Source organism: Heliangelus exortis, chromosome 18, assembly GCF_036169615.1.
Source record: "Heliangelus exortis chromosome 18, bHelExo1.hap1, whole genome shotgun sequence".
Taxonomy (NCBI): Eukaryota; Metazoa; Chordata; class Aves; order Apodiformes; family Trochilidae; genus Heliangelus; species Heliangelus exortis.
In genome coordinates this window covers 1,182,599-1,204,270 of record NC_092439.1, presented here as the reverse complement: position 1 = coordinate 1,204,270, position 21,672 = coordinate 1,182,599, and the positions used below count along the sequence as shown (strand labels likewise).

The window sequence follows — 21,672 nt, the reverse complement described above, 5'->3', positions numbered from 1 at the left end:
CTTCTCTCAAGCCAACAGTGTCGTGATATTTAATATCAGGTGGTGACAACAGTGACATGTGCCCGGGGGACAAGGACTTTGCAGCCTCCACACCCCCTCCCTCCAGCTCAGACACGTGACACGAAGGGGACAAGGGGACCCTCCCAAAAGAGCTGTCCCCCTCCCAGCCCAGGGAACCTCCAAACCTTGCTGAGGACCAGCACTGGTCCCACTGGTCCTACGGCCACCTCCTGTCCATCATCATCATCACATCAAAGCACAAAGGAAGGTTGGGGAAGGGGGGGGCCACGTTCCAGCCCCCCCCCACCCCCCCTGAGGACCACCAGAGCTCCAACCTCTGTGTCTCCACCCCCTGAGCTGGGGCATAAAACCCCCAGCAGCAGGAGGAGGATGGTGCAGAGCTGGGGTGGAGCTGGAGGGGGCTTCACCCATGGTCCTGGACACCTCCTGACCACCGTCTGCACCCATGGCAGGTAACCCCCCCACCCCCACCCCCCCATAGCAACCCCCCCCACCTCATGGGTCACCCAACACCATCAGAAAGCGGGGGTGCAATGGGGAGGGACAAAACCCCACCAGGAACGGGTGGGCTGGGGGTCCATGGGTTGGACCCAACACCTCCTCATCCCTTCCCAGCCTTCCAGGGGGGGCCAGGTGAGGGACCCCCCTGCAGCACCAGCCTGGGGTGGGCTGGGGAGGGTCTGGGGAGCGGTGGCAAGAACCAGCAGGTGAGCCAGGTGGTGGCACGGCTGGAGATGGGCAGCTTGTGGGAAGAGTTCAACCGCTTGGGCACCGAGATGATCGTCACCAAGGCGGGCAGGTAGGCACCAGGCTGGGAGGAGAGGGGGGGGTGCTGGGCGGGGGACACCCTTTTCCCACCCCTCTCATCCCCCCAGGAGGATGTTCCCCACCTTCCAGGTGAAGCTGACGGGGTTGGACCCCTTGGCTGACTACGTCTTGCTGATGGACTTCATCCCGCTGGATGACAAGAGATACCGGTGAGGATGTTGGGGTGAAAGGGGGGGTTGGGGCTGGATCCCCGTGGTGCTGAGCCCCCCCTCCACCCCACAGATACGCCTTCCACAGCTCCTCCTGGCTGGCAGCGGGCAGGGCTGACCCAGCAGCCCCGGGACGGGTCCATTTCCACCCCGACTCCCCGGCCAAGGGCGCCCAATGGATGCGGCAAATCGTCTCCTTCGACAAACTCAAGTTGACCAACAACCTCCTGGATGACAACGGCCACGTGAGGACCCGGACCAGGGTGGGGGGGTGAGTGTGAGGGTGGTCTCACCCACCTCCTCAACCCCCCTCTTCCCCCCACTACCACCCTAGATCATCCTCAACTCCATGCACCGCTACCAACCCCGCTTCCACGTCGTCTTCGTTGACCCGCGGCGCGACAGCGAGCGCTTCGCCCACCAGAACTTCAAGACCTTCAGCTTCCCCGAGACCCAGTTCATGGCCGTCACAGCTTACCAGAACCACCGGGTGAGCCCCTAGCCTAGAGGGGACCCCCATGTCGTGTCCCACCCCCTCAGAAAGCCCCCCCTCTCACCCCCTCCCCTCCCCAGATCACCCAACTGAAGATCGCCAGCAACCCCTTCGCCAAAGGCTTTCGGGATGGGGACCCTGAGCCCTGGTAAAGCCTCCAAACCTCCTCCAAACCTCCCCCCCCCAACATGAGGGGCTCCACACCACCCTCTTGACCCCCTCCCCCATTTCTCTTGCAGGTGTGGGGTCTCAGCAGGGTCCCTGCTGGGTGCTGTGCCCCGTGCCCGGGCTACCCCCCTACACCCCCACCCCGAGAAGCAGCAGAAAGGTAGAGGGGCTGGCAGAGGGGGGGCAGCTGACCCCCTCTTACCCTCTCTCCCCGCCCCCCCGGGGGCTCCCCATAGAGTGGGAACCCCCCAACCCACCCCCCCACACACCTTCCCCCCCCATTTCCAGCCCCCTGGTGTCTATGGGGGACCCAAACCCCGCGCACTGCCCTACCCCCTGCCCACCTTCCCCCCCCTCAGCACCTACAGCCCCACCACTGCCCCCCCCTTCACCTATGGGCAACAGTGATTTGGGGGGGGGACGGACAGGGACCCCTACACCCCCCAGGACCACCCACACCCCCCAGAACCACAGCAGAGGGCACAGAGATGGGGCTGAGCCACGGGGATGGTTTTATTCACTGCTCCCACCACCCCCGGGGTTCTGGAGGGGGTTTGGGGAGGGGGGGGGGGGGCAAGGTGGTGGTGGTGGGGTGGGTTGGGGTCCAGCCAACTCTCCGACCCCCCCACCACGAGGCTGGCTACTCGCAGAGGTCGTGGGTGAAGGCGAAGGGACACAACTTGTACCCAGCACCGGAGTAAAACTTGTTCTGAAATTCCACCCTGGGAGTCGGGAGAAGGAGGTGAAGGAAGGGTGGGGTGGGGGGCTTGGTGACCCCAACCCCTCCTCGGAGACCCCAAACCCTGGAGATAGGGGGACGGAGCTCACCAGTGGAGGCGCAGAGCGTGGAGGAAGGCGGAGAGCCCCTCCATCACCAGGAGGATGGCGACGGTGAGGACGGCGAAGGCGGCGAAGACGGGGAGCAGCACCAAGGCCCCCGCGTAGCTCAGCCCCACGAAGCCGTTCCTCAGCACCATGGTCCACAGGACCTCCGAGAGCTCTGGGGAGAGAAGGGGAAGGGTGAGGGTCTCCCCGGGGGTGGGAGGGAAGGGGGTAAATGGTGGGTGAAGGCACCAGGACTGACGGGCGTGGGCCAAGCTGAGGGCCCAGAGGCGGAGGTAGGAAGCGGTGTTGGAGATGCAGCCCAGGCAGTACTCGATGGTGTGGATGGTTTGGTGCATGAAGATCTGGGACAAGTCCAGGTGCTGTGGGGACAGCACAAGTGTCAGGCACAACCAACCCTACCAACCCCCACCACACCCCAAAAAAGTTGGGGTAATTCAGTCTGGGGAAGAGGAGGTCCCGAGGAGACCTTATCGGAGCAGAGGGATCCAGGGAGGGACTTTTTAGGAGGTGAGGGAGTGATAGGACAAGGGGAATGGATTCAAACTCGAGGAGGAGACGTTGAGATTGGATGTGAGGAAGAAGTTCTTCCCCACCACACCCCAAAAAAGTTGGGGTTATTCAGTCTGGGGAAGAGGAGGTTCCAAGGGTAGCCCCTGGAGCAGGGGGATCCAGGGAGGGACTTTTTAGGAGGGGAGGGAATGATAGGACAAGGGGAATGGATTCAAACTCGAGGAGGAGAGGTTGAGAATGGATGTGAGGAAGAAGTTCTTCCCCACAACACCCCAAAAAGTTGGGGTTATTCAGTCTGGGGAGGAGAAGGTCCTGAGGAGACCTTATCGCAGCAGGGGGATCCAGGGAGGGACTTTTTAGGAGGAGATGGGGAATGGATTCAAACTCGAGGAGGAGAGGTTGAGATTGGATGTGAGGAAGAAGTTCTTCCCCACGAGGGTGGGGAGACCCTGGCACAGGTTGCCCAGAGAGGTGGTGGAAGCCCCCTCCATCTCTGGAAGGTCAGGCTGGATGATGGGGCTTTGATCCGGTGGGAGGTGGGATGGGGGCTTTGATCTGGGGGTCGCAACTGGATGACCTTAAAGGTCCTTTCCAACCCTGACAATGATCCCAACGGAGCTGGTGGCCCTCACCTCGGTGTCAGGCCCGTGCTCCCCACTCTCCACGTCCTCCCTGGTGGCATTGACGGAGGTGCCCGAGTTCTGCCCCTCCAGCAGCGGCTCCTGCTCCTCGCCGGCCACCGGCTGTGGGGACAGCACCAGCAGTGACAGCCCCCCCATCCCGTGTGTCCCCCCAGCCCCCCAGGGCCCGGCTGTCACCACCACCTCACCAGGGGACAGTCGGGCCTCGGCACACGCTGTCGGTACCACCGGTAGAGAGGTGTCCCCAGGAGCAGAACCGGCACCGACGCCAGCGCCAGCACCACCAGCAGCGTCTGCACCGCCACCTGACACGGGGTCGGGGACAACTTTTAGGGTCCCCCCACCTCCAGCTCAGGATGAAGAGGGGCAAAATAAAAAAAAAAAAAAAGAGGGTCCCGGGGTGGTCTGGGTCCATCTTGTCCGGGTGGTACCTGTCCCTGGTAGAGAGGGAGGTTGCTGGGGTTGGAGGTGAAGAGGAACATGTCAATGAAGTGGATGAGGATGCTGGGAGCCACCATGGAGTCAGAGACATCAAACTTGATCCACTTGTAGAAGATGAGGAAGACCAAGTAACCAAAGAGAGCCAGGAGGAAAACCATCTCGGGCAGGAGCTCCAGCACCAAGCGGTGCCACTGCCGGAAGTGCCTGGGACCAGAGGGGACATCAGAAACCTCAGCGTGGTCAAAAAGATCATCAAAAACCTCGTCAAAAACCTGCACGTGTCTCCTGGGTCCCCACCACTCATCAGCCCCAACCCGGCGTGACCACGGGTGGCCAGAGCTCGTGGCTGAAGCCACGAGGGGGGGGGGGACGACTCACACGTGGTTGAAGACCCCCAAGATGACCCCAAAGCTCATGTGGATGACCCCCAGCACCACGGACATCTTCATCTTGAAGGAGTTGAGGAAGTTGAGGTGGTTGGTGGCCAAGCTCCAGATCTGTCACGGAGAAGGTGGGTGAGACATTGGGTCCACCGGGTTCTGGGACCCCACCAAGGGTCCCACCTTGTCCTCTCCCCCCTGGGACGCTCACCGGGTCGATCCCAAAAGGATACGGTCCTCGGAAGACGCCGGTGATGTTGGGATTCAGGGTGAGGGAGGGGTGGGTAGCGAGGTAGGCAGAGCTGGGGGCAGAGCAGGGGGGGTCAGTGCAGGCAGGGACTCGGAGGGGGGGTCCCTGGGGGGCGTTGGGGGGGTCCCACCTCCAGGAGGAGTGGTTGGCCATGGTGGCCACGCTCCAGGCAGAGGGGAAGATGACGGTGGCTTTGCTGAAGCACTCGTTGTAGATGAAGCCGGTGTAGATGGAGAAGGCCCCCATGAGCAGGAGGAGGTAACGGCCCTCAAAGAACGTCAGCCAGATCTGGGCAGGGGGAGGGAAGGTGGCTGCCATGTCCCACACCACCTCCCCTGCCCCACACCATCCCCCAGCCCCATCCTCTGACACCAACCCCATCCACACGGCTCCAACCCCATCTGGTGCCCCAAAGCGTTACCTCCAACCCCACCTCGTGTTCCCAACCATGTCCCACATCATCTCCAACCCCATCCCACATCTCCAACCCCACCTCGTGTTCCCAACCATGTCCCACATCATCTCCAACCTCATCCCACATCTCCAACCCCACCTTGTGTTCCCATGTCCCACAACTCCAACCTCATCCCACATCTCCAGCTCCACCTCATGTTCCCAACCATGTCCTACATCATCTCCAACCCCATCCCACAACTCCAACCCCACCTCGTGTTCCCAACCATGTCCCACATCTCCAACCCCATCTCACATCCCCAGCCATGTCCCACACCTCCCAACCCTGTCCCATGTCTCCATGTAGAGACACGCCCCCCAACCACATCCTACACACCCAACCCCATTTCATGTCCCAATCCCATCCCACATCCTCATGCCCCCAGCCATGTCCTACACCTCCAACCCCACCCCGTGCCCCAACCCCATCCTGTGCCCCACACCATGTCCCACACCTCCAACCCTCCTCCACACCTCCATCCCATGCCCCAACCCCATCCCATGCCCCACACCTCCATCCCATGTCCCAACCCCATCCCACATCCTCATGCTCCCAGCCATGTCCTACACCTCCAGCCCCATCCCACGCCCCACCCCATGCCCCACACCTCCATCCCACGTCCCACCCCATGCCCCACACCTCCATCCCACGTCCCACCCCATGTCCCACACCTCCATCCCACGTCCCACCCCATCCCCCTCACCTCATTGGTGGCCTGACGCAGGTTGGGGCTCTTCTCATTCAGGACCATCCAGAGGGCAAAGAGGAACATGAGCAGCCCGTGCCCCACGTCCCCAAACATGATGGCAAAGATGAAGGGGAAGGTGATGATGGTGTAGGGCGCTGTGGGGGACACGGGGACGGCGTCACGCGGGGCCCTACACCCCCCCCAAAGCCACGGGAGAGAGGCCCAAGGGGGTCTTACCGGGGTTGACCTCCTGGTAAGTGGCCACCCCGTAGGCATCCACGATGTTCTGGAAGCCAGCGGTGAACTTGTTGGTGCGGATGAGGGTCGGGGGACTCTCGGAGGTGGGGACACGCTGCACGAAGCACTCCACGCTTGAGCCACTCTGGTACTGTGGGGACAGCACCCTGAGCCACCACAGCACCCACCTGGGGACACTGAGTGGCCTCGGGCGTGAGGATGAGGGGACACGCCAAGCAAACCCAGTGGGAGGACACGGGGACACCAAGCAATGTCTGGTCTGGGGACATGGGGACACCGAGTGACCCTTGGCATGAGGGGATGGGGACACCAAGTGACCCCTGGTATGGGGACATGGGGACACTGAGTGACCCTTGGCATGAGGGGATGGGGACATCAAGTGACCCCTGGTATGGGGACATGGGGACACTGAGTGACCCTTGGCATGAGGGGATGGGGACACCAAGTGACCCCTGGTATGGGGACATGGGGTCACCAAGTGATCACTGGTATGGGGACATGGGGACACTGAGTGACCCTTGGCATGAGGGCACAGGGACACCAAGTGATCACTGGTATGGGGACATGGGGACACTGAGTGACCACTGGTATGGGGACATGGGGACACTGAGTGACCTCTGGCATGAGGGGATGGGGACACCAAGTGACCCCTGGTATGGGGACATGGGGTCACCAAGTGATCACTGGTATGGGGACATGGGGCCACCAAGCAGCTCCTGGCATGAGGATATGGGGCCACCAAGTGACCACTGGCACAAGGACATGGGGACACCAAGCAACAACTGGTCTGGGGACATGGGGACACTGAGTGACCCTCAGCATGAGGACATGGGGCCACCAAGCAACCCCTGACACGAGGACCTGGGGCCACCAAGCAACCCCTGACACGAGGACCTGGGGCCACCAAGCAGCTCCTGACACGAGGACCTGGGGCCACCAAGCAACCCCTGACACGAGGAGCTGGGGCCACCAAGCAACCCCTGACACGAGGAGCTGGGGCCACCAAGCAACCCACCGATCCCTGTCGCAGAGCCTCCTGCACTTGGGTGAGGTCCTGCACGGGGCACCAGACCTCTGCAATGAGGCACTTCTTGGTGACATCGAAGCTGCACAGGTTGAGGACGAGGTAGATGGCCTTCATCTTCTGCACCTGCACCCTCCAGGTGGGCAGAGCCACCACCACCTTGTCCAACACCTGCGCCAGGAACCGCTCCGTCTCCTCCAGCACCTGCGGGTGTCCCACGGGGGGGTCAGGGCCACGGGGAGGCTCCCGGTGGGGTCTCCCTGGTCCTGCCCGTGGGGTCCTGCCCATGGGGTCCTGCCCGTGGGGCCCAGCTCACCAGGCTGAGGTCCTGGATCTGGCTCTGCAGCCCGTTGATGACGTCCTCCCGGCTGGCCTCGCTCTCGGGGTAGGGATAGACGTGGCAGTGGAAGCTGGGACAAGGGGACACCAACACAGCGTGGGGTGCCAGGGCTCAGCCCCATGGGTGGGTGTGGGACACACACACACACACACACACACACACACACACACCCCTTGCTCAATAAACCTCTGCTCACCAGTCTGAGATCTTCCGGATCTTCTGCCCGATCTGCTCGCCCCAGTAGGAGATGAGGAAGATGACCCAGGTGATGCTCTCGCCCTGGGGACACCGCAGCCCGTGTCACCTCTGTCCCCACGTCCCCACCATCCCCACCGCCCCCCCCCCGGTGTCCTGCTCACCGTGGCGGGGTCCTCCATGGGCTCGGGCATCTCCACGAAGTTGGCCACCAGGTAGCCACGGCACGCGCGCCACAGGAGCCGCTCGAAGGCGCTGACCCGCCAGGGGTGGATGACGCCGGCCACGAAGCTGAGGGACACGGACACGGGTGGCTGCTGGGGTGGCCACTGCCCCACGGCCCAGCTCCAAGCCTTGCCTGCTGCCCCATGGCTCACCCCCAACCCAGCTCCCACAGGCTGCCCCACGGTCACGATGTCCCATAACCCAGCTCCAACCCTCACCCTACAAACTTCTCAGCTGCCCCATAGTCCCTCTCCAATCCTCACCCTACAACTTTTTCATTTTCCTCATAACCCATATCCAACCCTCACCCTACAATCTTCTCAGCTGCCCCATGGTCCTTCTCCAATCTTCATCCTACAACCTTCATTTTCCTTATAACTCATCTCCAACCCTCATCCTACAACCTTCTCAGGTGCCCCATCAGCCTTCTCCATCTCATCCTACAACCTTCTCAGGTTGCTCCATGCTCCCTCTCCAACCCTCACCCTACAACCTTCTCTTTTTCCTCACAACCCATCTCCAACCCTCGTCCTACAAACTTCTCATTTTCCTCATAACCCATCTCCAACCCTCATCCTACAACCTTTTCATTTTCCTCATCATCTTTCTCCATCCTTCACCCTACAACCTTCTCAGCTGCCCCATAGCCCCTCTCCCAGCCTTGTCCTCCCCCATTCCCCCCACCCCCCAGCCGTGTCCCCGTCCCCAGCCCCTGTCCCCCCCTCACTGGATTTTGCGCTCCAGGTGCTGGTGCAGGGACGGGTCCAGGAGGGGCTCGTGCTCCGAGGACGCCCGAGGCCGTGGGGGGGAGCCCAGGGGGGGCTGTGGTGATGGGGTGCAAAGAGATGAACCCACCCAGAACAACCCCAGAGAACCCCAAACCCAACCACCCACCCCAAATCCTCTGCACCCACAGCACCCCAAACACACCCAGACTGACCCCAAACACACCCAGAGCAACCCAGGGGACCCCAACCCCACCCAGACCAACCCAGGGCACCCATAGGACCTCAAACCCACCCAAGAACAACCCAGGGGACCCAGACCAACCCATATGACCCCAAACCCACCCATCCCAAACCCACCCAGACCAACCCAAGGCACCCAGACCAACCCATGGGACCCCAAACCCTCCCAGCCCAACCCATGGGACCCCAAACCCTCCCAGCCCAACCCAGGGGACCCCAAGGACCTCAAACCCTCCCAGCCCAACCCATGGGACCCCAAACCCCCCCAGACCAACCCAGGGGACCCCAAGGACCTCAAACCCTCCCAGACCAACCCATGGGACCCCAAACCCTCCCAGCCCAACCCAGGGGACCCCAAGGACCTCAAACTCTCCCAGACCAACCCATGGGACCCCGAGGACCTCAAGCCCACCCAGACCAACCCAAGGCACCCAAACCAACCCACCCATCCCAACCCCCCCCAGACCAACCCAGGGGATCCCAAGGACTTCAAACCCTCCCAGCCCAACCCATAGGACCCCAACCTCCCTCCCAGAGCTCTCCCCTTCCCCCCATCGCTGCTGTCCCCACCGTCAGGCTGGTGAAGCGCTGTCCCTCCCGCAGGACATGGAGGTACCTCCGGAGGTCCCTCAGGCGATGGAGCAGGGAGGTCCTGTTGGAGCTGACCTCCCGCAGCTCCCGGGACAACTGCTCCGACTGTTCCTGCACCCTCAGAGCTTCCCGAGCCCCCGGTGCCCGCGGATTCTCCCGACACGGCCCCAGCGCCCGCCCGGCTTCCCGCAGCTCCTGCTGCAAGAAAGCTGCCCCCAAAAAACCCAGAAAAAAACAACAAACACCCCCCCAAAAAAAAACCCCAAATTAAAACGATGGAGTTGGGGAGCACCCCCAAAGCATTTCACACACACCCCCACCCGGAGGGGTCCCCCCGAAGCACCCACTGAAGGTTTTCTCCATCTCCTCGCAGCGCCGCAGCTCCCCCACGAAGCGTCGCTGGAAGGCGCTGACCTTGGGGTTCAGCTTTTGGGGGGCACAGGGGAGAAAAAGGGGGTGAATATCCTGAGGGGAGAGGGGCTGGGGAGCATCAGCACCCGCCCGGCACAGCACCAGGATGTGGCCCCCAAAACGTCCACTCCCTGCAGCCAGGGCACCCCAAACCCAAACAAGGCACCCCAAACCCAAACAGGGCACTCCCTCTGCACCCAAACCCACCCAAAAACACCCAGGGTACCCCAAACCCAAGCAGGGTACCCCAAACCCAAACAGGGCACTCCTTCTGCACCCAAACCCACCCAAAAACACCCAGGGCACCCCAAACCCAAACAGGGTACCCCAAACCCAAACAGGGCACTCTCTCTGCACCCAAACCCACCAGACCCACCCAGAGAACCCCAAATTAAACGACCCTCCCCAAACACACCCAGACCACCCCCTCTGCACCCAAACCCACCCAGAGCACCCCAAACCCACCAGACCAACCCAGGGCACCCCAAATTAAACGACCTTCCCCAAACACACCCAGATCCACCCAGGGTACCCCAAACCCACCCATGGCACCTCTTCTGCACCCAAACCCACTCAGACCCACCCAGGGCACCCCAACCCCACCAGAGCCACCCAGACCACCCAAACCCCCCCAAGGGGCCCCCCAACTCCCCCCCCCAAGCCCCCCTACTCACGTCCCTGAACTCCAGCAGCCCCCTCTCCCCCAGCTCGCTGATGCAGCTGTAGGCAGAGGCTGAGTGCAGGAAGAGCTGTGCCAGGCAAACCTCCTCACTGCGGAACAGGGACCCCATCTGACCCCCCCGGGACCCCCCCTGGGGTGCTGACACCTGGGGGCACCCACCTAGGGTGGGAGGACAAAAAAAAAAAATAAAAAAAAAAAAAAATGGGGTGAGGGATAGCAAGGGTGAAGAGGGAAGGGGAAAGGGGTGACCCCAGGAGTTTGCTTGCGGGGGGGGGGGGTGGGGCTTTAAAGGTCTGGTTGAGGGTCCCAAGGGTCTGGCTGGGGGTCCCGAGGGTCTCAAAGGTCTGGGTGGGGGTCCCAAGAGTCTATCTGGGGGTCCCAAGTGTCTCAAAGGTTCTTGGGGGGGGTCCCAAGGATCTCAAAGGTCTGGTTGAAGGTCCCAAGAGTCTCTCTAGGGGTCTGGGGCTCTCTCTGGGGGTCCCAAGGGTCTCAAAGGTCTGGTTGAGGGTCCCAAGGGTCTCTCTGGGGGTCCCAAAGGTCTGGTTGAAGGTCCCAAGGGTCTCTCTGGGGGTCCCGGGGGTCTCAAGAGATTGCTGGGGGGCCAGGGGCTGCCCGTGGGTCCTTGGGGGTCTGCCCAGGGGTCCCAAGGTTCTACCCAAGGGTTCTGGGGGTCTGGCCGGGGGTCCCGAGGTTCTACCCAAGGGTTCTGGGGGTCTGGCTGGGGGCCCCCGAGGGCTCTCAAGGGTCCGGTCAGGGGTCCCGGCGTTTGCCCAAAGGTTCCAAGGGTCGGGTCGGGGGTCCCGGGGGGTTCCGAAGGGCTCAGGGGGTCCCGGGGGGGTTCCGAGGGGCTCGGGGGTCTCGCTGGGGATCCCGGGGGGTTCCCGGGAAGTTCCGAAGGGCTCGGGGGGTCCCGGGGGGTTCCGAAGGGCTCAGGGGGTCCCGGGGGGGTTCCGAGGGGCTCGGGGGTCCCGCTGGGGATCCCGGGGGGTTCCCGGGAAGTTCCGAAGGGCTCGGGGGGTCCCGGGGGGCTCGCTGGGGGTCCCGGGGTCTCGCTGGGGATCTCGCTGGGGGTCCCGGGGGGTTCCGGGGGTTCCCGGGAAGTTCCGAAGGGCTCGGGGGGTCCCGGGGGGCTCGCTGGGGGTCCCGGGGTCTCGCTGGGGATCTCGCTGGGGGTCCCGGGGGGTTCCGGGGGTTCCCGGGAAGTTCCGAAGGGCTCGGGGGATCCCGGGGTTCCAGCTGGGGGTCCCGGAGGGGCTCGGGGGGCTCGCTGGGGGTCCCGGGGTGTCTGGGGAGGGGGCAGGGACCCTTCCTGCTCCCGAGCGGCTCTTCCCAGCACGGAACTTACAAAATCCTTTCGAATTCTCCCCAAATCCCGCCCCATCCCCCCCCTCCCAGCTCAGCTGCCTCTGACTCAAGGTCCCAAATCCCACCCACACCCCCGGGACCGCCCCGGGACCCACAGAGGGGGGGGGGGGAAACGGGGGGCACTCAGCTCCGGGACCCCGAGGTCCCCCCCATTCCCTCGGGACCCCAAATCTCCTGGGGAGAGGAGGGGGGGGGGGGTGCGAGCTGCCCGGGATCCCCCAACTAGAACAACCCCCCCCCCCCAGACCCAGGACCTCCAAAAACAGCGGGGAGGGGGGGGGGGTGCAGTCCCGGGCCCCCCCTTTTTGAGCTCAGCGGGGGAATTGGCTGCTCCGGACCCCTCTCATCCTCTGGGACCCCCCCCTATTTTTGGGACCCCCTCCATTTTTGGGACCCCCGGCCCTTCCTGGGCATAGTGGGGGGGTGCAGGAAGTGTAAGACCCCCACCCCCCCCCCAAATACCTCCCGCCCCTACCCGGACACGCCGGGCTCTGCACTTCCTCTTCCCCAGGAAGGACCCGGTCAGGGGGGGTGGGACCGGGGCAAGGGGGGGGTGGGACCGGGTTTTGGGGTGGGACCGACCCGTCCGGTACCATCGCAGCCCGGGACCCCCTCTAGGACTGGGGCTGTTCCCCCCCCACGGGATTTTTGGGAACCGGGACGGACCGAGAGCACCCCCAGTCCCGTGGGGAGTTGGGAAACTGAGGACACTCATAGGACCCCCCCACCCCCCCAAAACCCAACACCCCCCCTCCCCAAACTCCTGGAGGTGGAAAAGAACAACGGAAAGAGCCCCCCCCCCCCCCCCGTCCCAGAGGGAAATAGGGAAGTGGGAATGGTCCCTTCTGGGAAAAAAAGGGTCGGGAATGACCCCCCCCCCCACCATCACCCTGGGAAATAGGGGGTTGGGAATGCCCCCCCCCCCCCCCCCCCCCCTCGGAAAATAAAGGGTTGGGCACGATGCCCCCTGGAAAAGAAGAGGGTGGGAATGACCCCCCCCAGGAAATAGGGGGTTGGGGACCCCAAAAAGAGGGTTGGGAATGACCCCCCCCCCCGGGAAGGAAAGGGGTGGGAAGGAAAGGCGTGGGAAGGAAAGGGGTGGGAAGGAAAGGGGTGGGAATGATCCCCGGGGAATAAAAAGGGACAGGAATGACCCCCCCGGGAAGGAGGGGGTCGGTAGTGACCTCCCCTCCCACGGAAAAAAAGGGTTGGGAATCATTCCCTCCCCCCCCCCCCCCCCCGGGAAAAAGAGGATGAGGAATGATTCCCCCCAACCCTGGGAAGGATTGAGGTGGGAATGACCCCCCCGGGAAGTAGGGGTGGGAATGATCTCCCCCACAAGAAGAAGGGGTTAGGAATGACCCCCCCCCAGGAAAAAAGTGGTCAGGAATGAGACCCCCAGGAAGGAGAGGGTCAGGAATGACCCCCCTGGGAAAAAAAGGTTGGGCATGACTCCCCCTGGGAAGGAAGGGGGTGGGAATGACCCCCCCCACACAGGAAAATGAGGGTCAGGAATGACCCCTCCAGAAATCAGGGGCTTGGGAATGACCCCCCCCAAATTCAGCCACGGAGCAGATGCCCCCCCAGCCTTATTCCCCCCATATTCCTCCTCCCCATCCCACCCCTATCCCTGCAGCCCCCATCCCTGTGCCCCCCACCCCAACGAGGTCACCCCCAAGACCCCCATCCCCCCCCCCCTCCCCAAAATACCCCCCGAGGGGGGGGATCCAACCCCTTCCCCAGTGCTGAAAAAGAGACAGAGACAGAGGCAGGTTCAGGAGGTGCCCCCGAGGTTGGGGAGGGGGTGGGGGGTTTCCCCCCCAAAAAAAATATCCTTTATTTGTGGGGGGCGGGGGGGCCCGGGGGGGCTGTCACCGGTACAGATAATCAGCCTGGATGTTGGCAGCAATCTCAGCCTCCCACTTGTCCCCGTTGTTGAGGAGTTTCTCCTTGTTGTAGAGCAGCTCCTCGTGGGTCTCCGTGGAAAACTCGAAGTTGGGACCCTGGGGGGACAAGGGAAGGGGCTGGGGGCTGGTTTTTTGTTTTTTTTTGGGGGGGGGGTGTCTTCCCTGGGACCCTCAGAAGGGTTGGAAGGGACCTAAGAGGTGATGATGGAGCCCAACCCCTCCCTTGCCAGGGCAGGGGCACCCAGTGTGGGGCACCCACCCAGGATGGTGTCCAGGGGGGGGTTGGAAGGGACCTCAGGAGATGATGGAACCCAACCCCCCCCTGCCAGGGCAGGGGCACCCACCCAGGATGGTGTCCACGGGGGGTTGGAAGGGACCTCGAGAGGTGATGATGGAGTCCAACCCCCCCTTGCCAGGGCAGGGTCACCCAGTGTGGGTCACCCACCCAGGATGGTGTCCAGGGGGGGTTGGAAGCCTCCAGAGATGGAGCCTCCCCCACCTCTCTGGGCAGCCTGGACCAGGGCTCCCTCCCTCCCACTCCAGAAGTTTCTCCTCTTCCAGCTGTGGCCTCACCAGAGGGGGAGCAGAACCTCTCCTGCCCTCCCAACCCCCCCAGATGCCACCAGGGCACATTGCTGGTGCTCACCCTGCTGTCCCCCAGGTCCCTTTCCTCTGCCACCTCCCTCCCCAACCTCTCCTGCTCCCTGGGCTTCTCCTTGCCCGGATGGAAGACTCCCCACTCCTGGCATCTCCCCCAACATCTCCCCCCCCAGCCCCTCCAGCCCATCCCCAGCTCTCCCAGGATGGCAGCACAGCTGCTGGGCCACCCCCCCCTCCCAGCTCTGTGTCCCCACCCTCTGTCCCCTCCTCCAGGGCACTGCTGGAGATGTTGGGGAGCAGCGGTCCCACCATCCCCCCCCCCCCCAAACCCTCTCCCATTGCCCTCAGGACTTCTTTCCATCAACTCCTTCCCTCTCCTCCTCCCTCCCCAACCACCCAGACCACAGCTCCACGAGTTCAGTGGCCAGGAACAACCCCCAGTGGGGCCACCACCTGCCCCCTGTCACCTGCCCCCTGTCACCTGCCCCCTGTCACCTGCATGATCCCCCTGGGAAGGAAGAGGGTGGGAATGACCCCCCCTCCAGGAAACAGGGGGTTGGGAACCCCCCACCCCAAAAAGAGGGTTGGGAATGATCCCCCTCCTGGGAAGGAAGAGAGTGGGAAGGAAGGGGATGGGAATGATCCCTCCCTGGGGAATAAAAAGGGACAGGAATGACCCCCTGGGAAGGAGGGGGTTGGTAGTGACCCCCCCTGTCACCCTTCCCCTGTCACCTTCCCACTGCCACCTGCCCACTGTCCCTGTCCACTGTCACCTGCCCCATCACCCTCCCTGTCACCCTCCCCGTCACCTACCCCGTCACCTGCCCCCCATCACCTGCCCCCTGTCACCTCCCCACTGTCACCCTGCCCACTGTCACCTCCCCACTGTCACCTGCCCCCCATCACCTGCCCTGTCACCCTCCCCGTCACCCTGTCACCCTCCCTGTCACCTGCCCCCATCACCTGCCCCTTGTCACCCTCCCTGTCACCCTCCCTGTCCCCCTCCCTGTCACCTGTCACCTGCCCCCTGTCCCCTGTCACCATCCCTGTCACCCCCCTGTCACCCTGTCACCCTCCCTGTCCCCCTCCCTGTCACCTCTCCCCTGTCCCCTGTTCCCTGTCCCCCTCCCTGTCACCCTGTCACTCCCCTGTCCCCCTCCCTGTCACCCCCCTGTCCCCCTCCCCGCCCGCTCCACCTCATCTCCCGTCCCACTGACCACCACAGGGTCGTTCCCAGAGGTGCAGGGTGGGGGGGGCCGGTGGGGCGGGGGGGCCGTGGGGTGTGACTGGGGGGGTTGGGGGTGTCACCTCCACGATGGCATCGACAGGACAGGCCTCCTGGCAGAACCCACAGTAGATACACTTGGTCATGTCGATGTCGTAGCGCGTCGTGCGGCGGCTCCCGTCAGCGCGGGGCTCGGCCTCGATGGTGATGGCCTAAAGGGGAGGGGGGGGACACGGGGGGGGGGACGTGTCACATGAACCCCAAACCCCCCCAGAACCTCCCCCCCAGGGCTGGGAATCCGAGATAGGAAGTCCCAGATTGATCCGGGTGGGATGTGGGGGGAGGAGAGGAAGGAGGAGGGGGAGGAGGAGGAGGAAGGTGAGGAGGAAGGGGGAGGAAAAGGGCAAGGAGGAGGATGAAGAAGAGGACAAGGAGAATGAAGAAGAGGACAAGGAGGAGGAGGAGGATGAAGAAGAGGTCGAGGAGGAGGAGGATGAAGAAGAGGTCAAGGAGGATGAAGAAGAGGACAAGGAGGATGAAGAAGGGGACAAGGAGGAGGAGGATGAAGAAGAGGTCAAGGAGGAGGAGGATGAAGAAGAGGTCAAGGAGGAGGAGGATGAAGAAGAGGTCAAGGAGGAGGAGGATGAAGAAGAGGTCGAGGAGGAGGAGGATGAAGAAGAGGACAAGGAGGAGGAGGATGAAGAGGTCAAGGAGGAGGGGGATGAAGAAGAGGACAAGGAGGAGGAGGATAAAGAAGAGGACAAGGAGGAGGATGATGAAGAAGAGGACAAGGAGGAGGAGGATGAAGAAGAGGTCGAGGAGGAGGAGGATGAAGAAGAGGACAAGGAGGAGGGGGATGAAGAAGAGGACAAGGAGGAGGAGGATGAAGAGGTCAAGGAGGAGGGGGATGAAGAAGAGGACAAGGAGGAGGAGGATAAAGAAGAGGACAAGGAGGAGGATGATGAAGAAGAGGACAAGGAGGAGGAGGATGAAGAAGAGGACAAAGAGGAGGAGGATGAAGAAGGGGACAAGGAGGAAGAGGATGAAGAAGAGGTCAAGGAGGAGGAGGATGAAGAAGAGGACAAGAAGGAGGAGGATGAAGAAGAGGTCAAGGAGGAGGAGGATGAAGAAGAGGTCAAGGAGGAGGAGGATGAAGAAGAGGTCAAGGAGAAGGAGGATGAAGAAGGGGACAAGGAGGAGGAGGATGAAGAAGAGGACAAGGAGGAGGAGGATGAAGAAGGGGACAAGGAGGAGGAGGATGAAGAAGAGGACAAGGAGAAGGACAAGAAGGAAAACGAGGAGGGCAAAAAGGATGAGAAGGAAGGTCAGGAGGAGGAAGAGGACAGAGAGGAGGATGAGGAGGAAGATGAGGATGAAGGACAAGGAGGATGAAGATGATGATGATGAAGATGAAGGTGAGGAGAGGGAGAAGGAGAAGGATAAGGACAAGAAGGAAAACAAGGATGAGGATGAGGATGAGGATGAAGATGAGGATGAAGATGAGGATGAAGATGGGGATGAAGATGGGGATGAAGATGGGGATGAAGATGGGGATGAGGATGGGGATGAGGATGGGGATGAGGATGAGGATGAAGATGAGGATGAGGATGAGGATGAGGATGGGGATGGGGATGGGGATGGGGATGGGGATGGGGATGGGGATGGGGATGGGGATGGGGATGGGGATGGGGATGGGATGGGGATGGGATGGGATGGGGATGAGGATGAGGATGAGGATGAGGATGAGGATGAGGATGAGGATGAGGATGAGGATAAGGATAAGGATAGGGATAGGGATAGGGATGAGGATAAGGATGAGGATGAGGATGGGGATGGGGATGAGGATGAGGATGAGGATGAGGATGAGGATGAGGATGAGGATGAGGATGAGGATGGGGATGAGGATGCTGATGAAGGCAGGGGTGGTGCTGGAGCTCAGACCTGTGCAGGGCAGGCAGCCTCACAGAGCTTGCAGGCGATGCAGCGCTCCTCTCCGCTCGGGTTAGCGGCGCAGCGCGTGCTCCCCCCGGAACCGGGGGCTCAGGGGCCCCTTCTCGAAGGGGTAATTGATGGTGGCGGGTTCCCGGAACAGGTAGCTCAGGGTCATGGCCAGGCCTGGCAGGGGGGGGGGATGGGGGGGTCAGCGGGGGGCACGGGGAGCAGCTGGGGGGGGAGGGGGGTTGGGCAGGGGGGGATGGGTCAGTCTGTGGGGTTTGGATCAGCCAGGGGGGGGTTATGGTGCCCTACAGAGGGGTTATGGCTCCATGAGGGGGGGTTATGGCACATCCAGGGGGGTTATGGATCAGCTGGGGGGGGTTATGGTGCCCTACAGAGGGGTTTATGGCTCCATGAGGGGGGGTTATGGATCAGCCAGGGGGGGTTTGGATCAGCCAGGGGGGGTTATGGTGCCCTACAGAGGGATTTACGGCACATCCAGGGGGGGTTATGGATCAGCCAGGGGGGGGTTTTGGCACAATGAGGGGGGGTATGGCATGTCCAGGGGGGGTTATAGATCATCCAGGGGGATTATGGATCAGACGGGGGGGGATGGATCAGTCTGTGGGGTTTGGATTAGCCAGGGGGGGTTGTGGTGCCCTACAGAGGGATTATGGCACAATAAGGGGGGGTTATGGCACAGCCAGGGGGGGGTTGGATCAGCCAGGGGGGGTTTTGGCACAATGAGGGGTGTTTGGCACAGTTAGGGGGGGGTTTGGCCCAGCCGGGGTCTCTGCACCCCAGGGGGCTCTGGGGGTCAGTCAGGGGGGGTCTAAGGGTCAGGGGGGGTTTTGGGGGTCAAGCAGGGGGGGGTCTGGGGGTCAGGACGTTAGGCAAGGGGGGGTCAGGGGGTTCTGGGGGTCAGGAGGTCAGCAGGGGGGGTCTGTGGGTCAGGGGGGGTTTTGGGGGTCAGGGGGTCAGGCAGGGGGGGTCTGGGGTCAGAGGGGGTTTTGGGGGTCAGGGGGTCAGGCAGGGGGGGTCTGGGGGTCAGGGGGGGTTTTGGGGGACAGGGGTTCAGGCAAAGGGGGTCAGGGGGTTCTGAGGGTGAGGCAGGGGGGTCTGGGGGTCAGGGGGTCAGGCAGGGGGGGTCTGGTGGGGTCAGGCAGGGGGGGTCTGGGGGTTCTGGGATCAGTCAGGGGGGGGGCTAGGGGGGGGTCAGGGGGGTTCTGGGGGGTCAGTCAGGGGGGTTCTGGGGGTCAGGGGGTTCTGGGGTCAGGCAGGGGGGTTCTGGGGGTTCTGGGGGTCAGTCAGGGGGTTCTGGGGGTTCTGGGGGGTCAGTCAGGGGGGGGTCAGGGGGTTCTGGGGGGTCAGGGGGTTCTGGGGGTCAGGCAGGGGGGTTCTGGGGGTCAGGCAGGGGGGTCTGGGGGTGCTGCCCCCCCCCCTCAGCCCAGCTCTGGACCTCGGATCAGCTCCGTCCAGAGCAGGGTCTGGGCCGCTCCGGTCGGTGACAGAGCGCAGGTCCATGGCAGGCTCCTGGACATTGACGTACTCTGGGGGGGGGACAGAGCTGTGCCCACCCCCCCCGGGGAAGGGGGGCGGCAGTGCCCCACCCCCCCGGGGGGCTGAGGGGGAGGGTCTGGGGGGGCTTCGGTGCCCCTTTACTCACTGTAGCAGCCCCTGGGGGGGGTGGTGCTGAGCAGGCGCTGGTAGCCGGGGGGGGGGGGGCGGGGGGTCCCTGGGGGGGAGAAGGGTTAAAAAAGGGGGGGGTCCCGGGGGGGTTTTTGGGGGGCTGGGGGGGGTTGGGGGGGGGTCTCACCTGAGCGGGGCAGCCCGGTAGAGCAGGACGCAGCGTGGCCATGGCTGCTCCTGATGCCACAGAGGGACCCTCAGAGGGTCTCGGGGGGGGCGAGGGGGGGGGCAAAGTGTCCTGACAGACACCCCCCCCCCAACCAAGAGACCCCCCCTCCTAAGGTGCTGACACCCCCCTCCCCCCCCAAAAAAAAAGGGACCCAGGTGATTTGCCCCCCCACCACGAGGGTCCCAGCTGGGTGGCCCCAGGTGCCCTGGACCCCCCCCCCTACCTCCAAGGGACCCAGATGCCCCCCCAAAAAGGGACCCAGGCCCCCTGTGCCCCCCCCCCAATTCCTCCAAAGCATCCAGATGCTCCCCCAAGCCCCCTGTGCCCCCCCACAATTCCTCCAGATGCCCCCCAAGAGACCCAGGCCCCCTGTGCCCCCCCCCAATTCCCCCAGATGCCCCCCCAAGCCCCCCAGATCCCCTGTGTGTGTCCCCCCCATTCTTCCAAGAGACCCGGATGCCCCCCAAAGGACCCAAATTCCCCCCCCCAAGCCCCCTGTGCCCCCCCCCAATTCCACCAGATGCCCCCCCAAGTCCCCCAGGGTCCCCCCCATTCTTCCAAGAGACCCAGATGCCCCCCAAGCCCCCAGACCCCCTGTCCCCCCCTCCACCCCCCCCAGCTCACCCTTTCCCACCCCAAACCACCCAAACCTCTCCCCCCCCCCCCCAAACCCAACCCCAGCCGCCCCCACCCCAAAAATCCCCTAAAGGGGAGGGGGGGGGGGGCATCCAGCCCGCTCCCTCTGTCCTAGACGGGACCCGGGGACCACTCCAAGCCCCCGGGGGTCAGGACAAAGCCCCCCTGGGCCACCAAAGCCCCCTGGGTGGCCACCAACCCCCCCCCCTGTGCCCCCCCCTCACCTCCCCCAAGGACCCCCAAGTCCTGACCCTGGGCCGGCCCCGGCGCTACTGCGCATGCGCACGGAGCGGAGGCGCAGGCGCGTTGCGAGGTGGGCGGGGTCGGGGGGCGTGGCTTGTGGGGGAACGGAGGGTCCTGATTGGCTGCGGTAGGGAAAAGGGGGAGGGTTCTGGGGAGAGCGGCGCGGTGATTGGCTGAGCCGCGTGAAGGCGGAAGCGGAAGGGGAGGGAAGGGGCTGGGGGGGAGGTGGGGACGGAGGTGGCCTCGGGTGGCCCCAAAAACCCCTCAAGGGGTCCCAAAAAACCGCAGGTGGTCCCACAACCCTCTCAGGTGGTCCCAGAAAGCCCCAGGTGGTCCCACAAACCCCAAGGTGGTTCCTGGAACCCCAAGGTGGTCCCAAAACCCTACAGGTGGCCCCCAGAATCACCAGGTGGTCCCACGAACTCCCCCAGGTGGTTCCTGGAACCCCAAGGTGGTCCCAAAAATCCCCTCAGGTGGTCCCATGAATCCCAAGATGGTCCCACAACCCTCTCAAGTGGTCCCAAAAACCCACAGGTGGTCCCACAACCCCCCAGATGGTCCCACGACCCCCCCCAGGTGGTCCCAAAAAGCCCCCAGGTGGTCCCACAACCCCCCCAGGTGGTCCCATGAACCCCAAGATGGTCCCACAAACCCCCAGGTGCTCCCAAAAATCCCCCAGGTGGTCCCAAAATGCCCCAGGTGGTCCCACAACCCCCCAGATGGTCCCACGACCCCCCCCCCCATGTGGTCCCCAAAACCCTCCAGGTGGTCCCACAAACCCCAGGTGGTCCCTGGGTGGTCCCTATCACCTGGGGGGGGGGGGGGGGAGGGGGTTCCTCTGCCCCCCCCATCCCTGGGGGTTTCTCCAGACCCCCCCAGCCCAGAGGTTGCTCCCTGGGGGGCTGCAGGAGGAGCCCCCCCCCCCCCATCCCCATCCCCATCCCCGGGGCTCCTCCAACCCCACCCAGTGCAGGGTGGGGGGGACACAAGTGCCCCCCAGGAGGTGGCTTTGGGGACCCTGAGAGCTGTGGGGTTTTGGGGGGCTGTGGGGTTTTGGGGGGGGTGTGGGGAGGGGATTCCTGTCCTGTCCCTTGGCCTTGGGACACCCAAAACAGCTCCTGGGGTTCAGGGGGGGGGGGGGATGGGACACACAAGGGGTTTGGTGACTGATGGGGACACTGTGAGGGGGTCTGGACCCCCCCTCACCCCCCCAGGAGGTGTCAGGAGGCAGTGCTGGATGCTGAAAACCTTTACTAGGGGGATACACAGGGGATACAACCAGGAGGAGGGGGCAGGGGGGGGGGGGGGTTGATCCAGGTCCATCCATGAGGTGGGGGGGG

At 63.6% G+C, this 21,672-nt stretch overlaps 4 protein-coding genes across 4 annotated transcripts; 1 reads left to right on the top strand and 3 right to left on the bottom strand.

The window, feature by feature from the left end:
- Positions 1-457: 457 nt before the first annotated feature.
- TBX10 (T-box transcription factor 10) lies at positions 458-2,067 on the top strand (the record flags this gene model as incomplete). The annotated part of the gene is made up of 7 exons (XM_071761946.1): positions 458-473; positions 637-820; positions 897-998; positions 1,072-1,243; positions 1,333-1,488; positions 1,572-1,639; positions 1,731-2,067. Coding segments are annotated over 7 exons (1,035 nt in total), but the record flags the coding sequence as incomplete, so codon positions are not given.
- Positions 2,068-2,154: 87 nt separating this feature from the next.
- Positions 2,155-12,466, bottom strand: TCIRG1 (T cell immune regulator 1, ATPase H+ transporting V0 subunit a3). The gene is made up of 20 exons (XM_071761760.1): positions 12,404-12,466; positions 10,556-10,722; positions 9,818-9,896; positions 9,450-9,679; positions 8,639-8,733; positions 7,851-7,977; positions 7,688-7,770; positions 7,468-7,561; positions 7,143-7,355; positions 6,107-6,257; positions 5,885-6,024; positions 4,858-5,015; positions 4,689-4,779; positions 4,476-4,594; positions 4,088-4,301; positions 3,845-3,961; positions 3,648-3,758; positions 2,744-2,864; positions 2,488-2,659; positions 2,155-2,381 (listed from the first exon to the last, which is right to left on the bottom strand). The coding sequence occupies exons 2-20, from the start codon at positions 10,670-10,672 to the stop codon at positions 2,300-2,302; spliced, it is 2,514 nt and encodes an 837-aa protein (XP_071617861.1). The 5' UTR covers positions 10,673-10,722; positions 12,404-12,466; the 3' UTR covers positions 2,155-2,299.
- On the bottom strand, positions 10,928-11,967 carry LOC139804495 (uncharacterized). The gene is made up of 2 exons (XM_071761761.1): positions 11,113-11,967; positions 10,928-11,070 (listed from the first exon to the last, which is right to left on the bottom strand). Exons 1-2 carry the CDS (start codon positions 11,942-11,944, stop codon positions 11,015-11,017), a joined length of 888 nt encoding a protein of 295 aa, XP_071617862.1. The 5' UTR covers positions 11,945-11,967; the 3' UTR covers positions 10,928-11,014.
- Positions 12,467-13,701: 1,235 nt separating the features above from the next.
- NDUFS8 (NADH:ubiquinone oxidoreductase core subunit S8) lies at positions 13,702-20,815 on the bottom strand. Its single transcript, XM_071762408.1, is given in 9 exon segments — positions 13,702-13,931; positions 15,744-15,872; positions 17,602-17,664; positions 17,666-17,775; positions 19,055-19,091; positions 19,093-19,145; positions 19,262-19,307; positions 19,493-19,522; positions 20,756-20,815. Coding segments are annotated over 9 exon segments (660 nt in total). The 3' UTR covers positions 13,702-13,799.
- Positions 20,816-21,672: the final 857 nt, after the last annotated feature.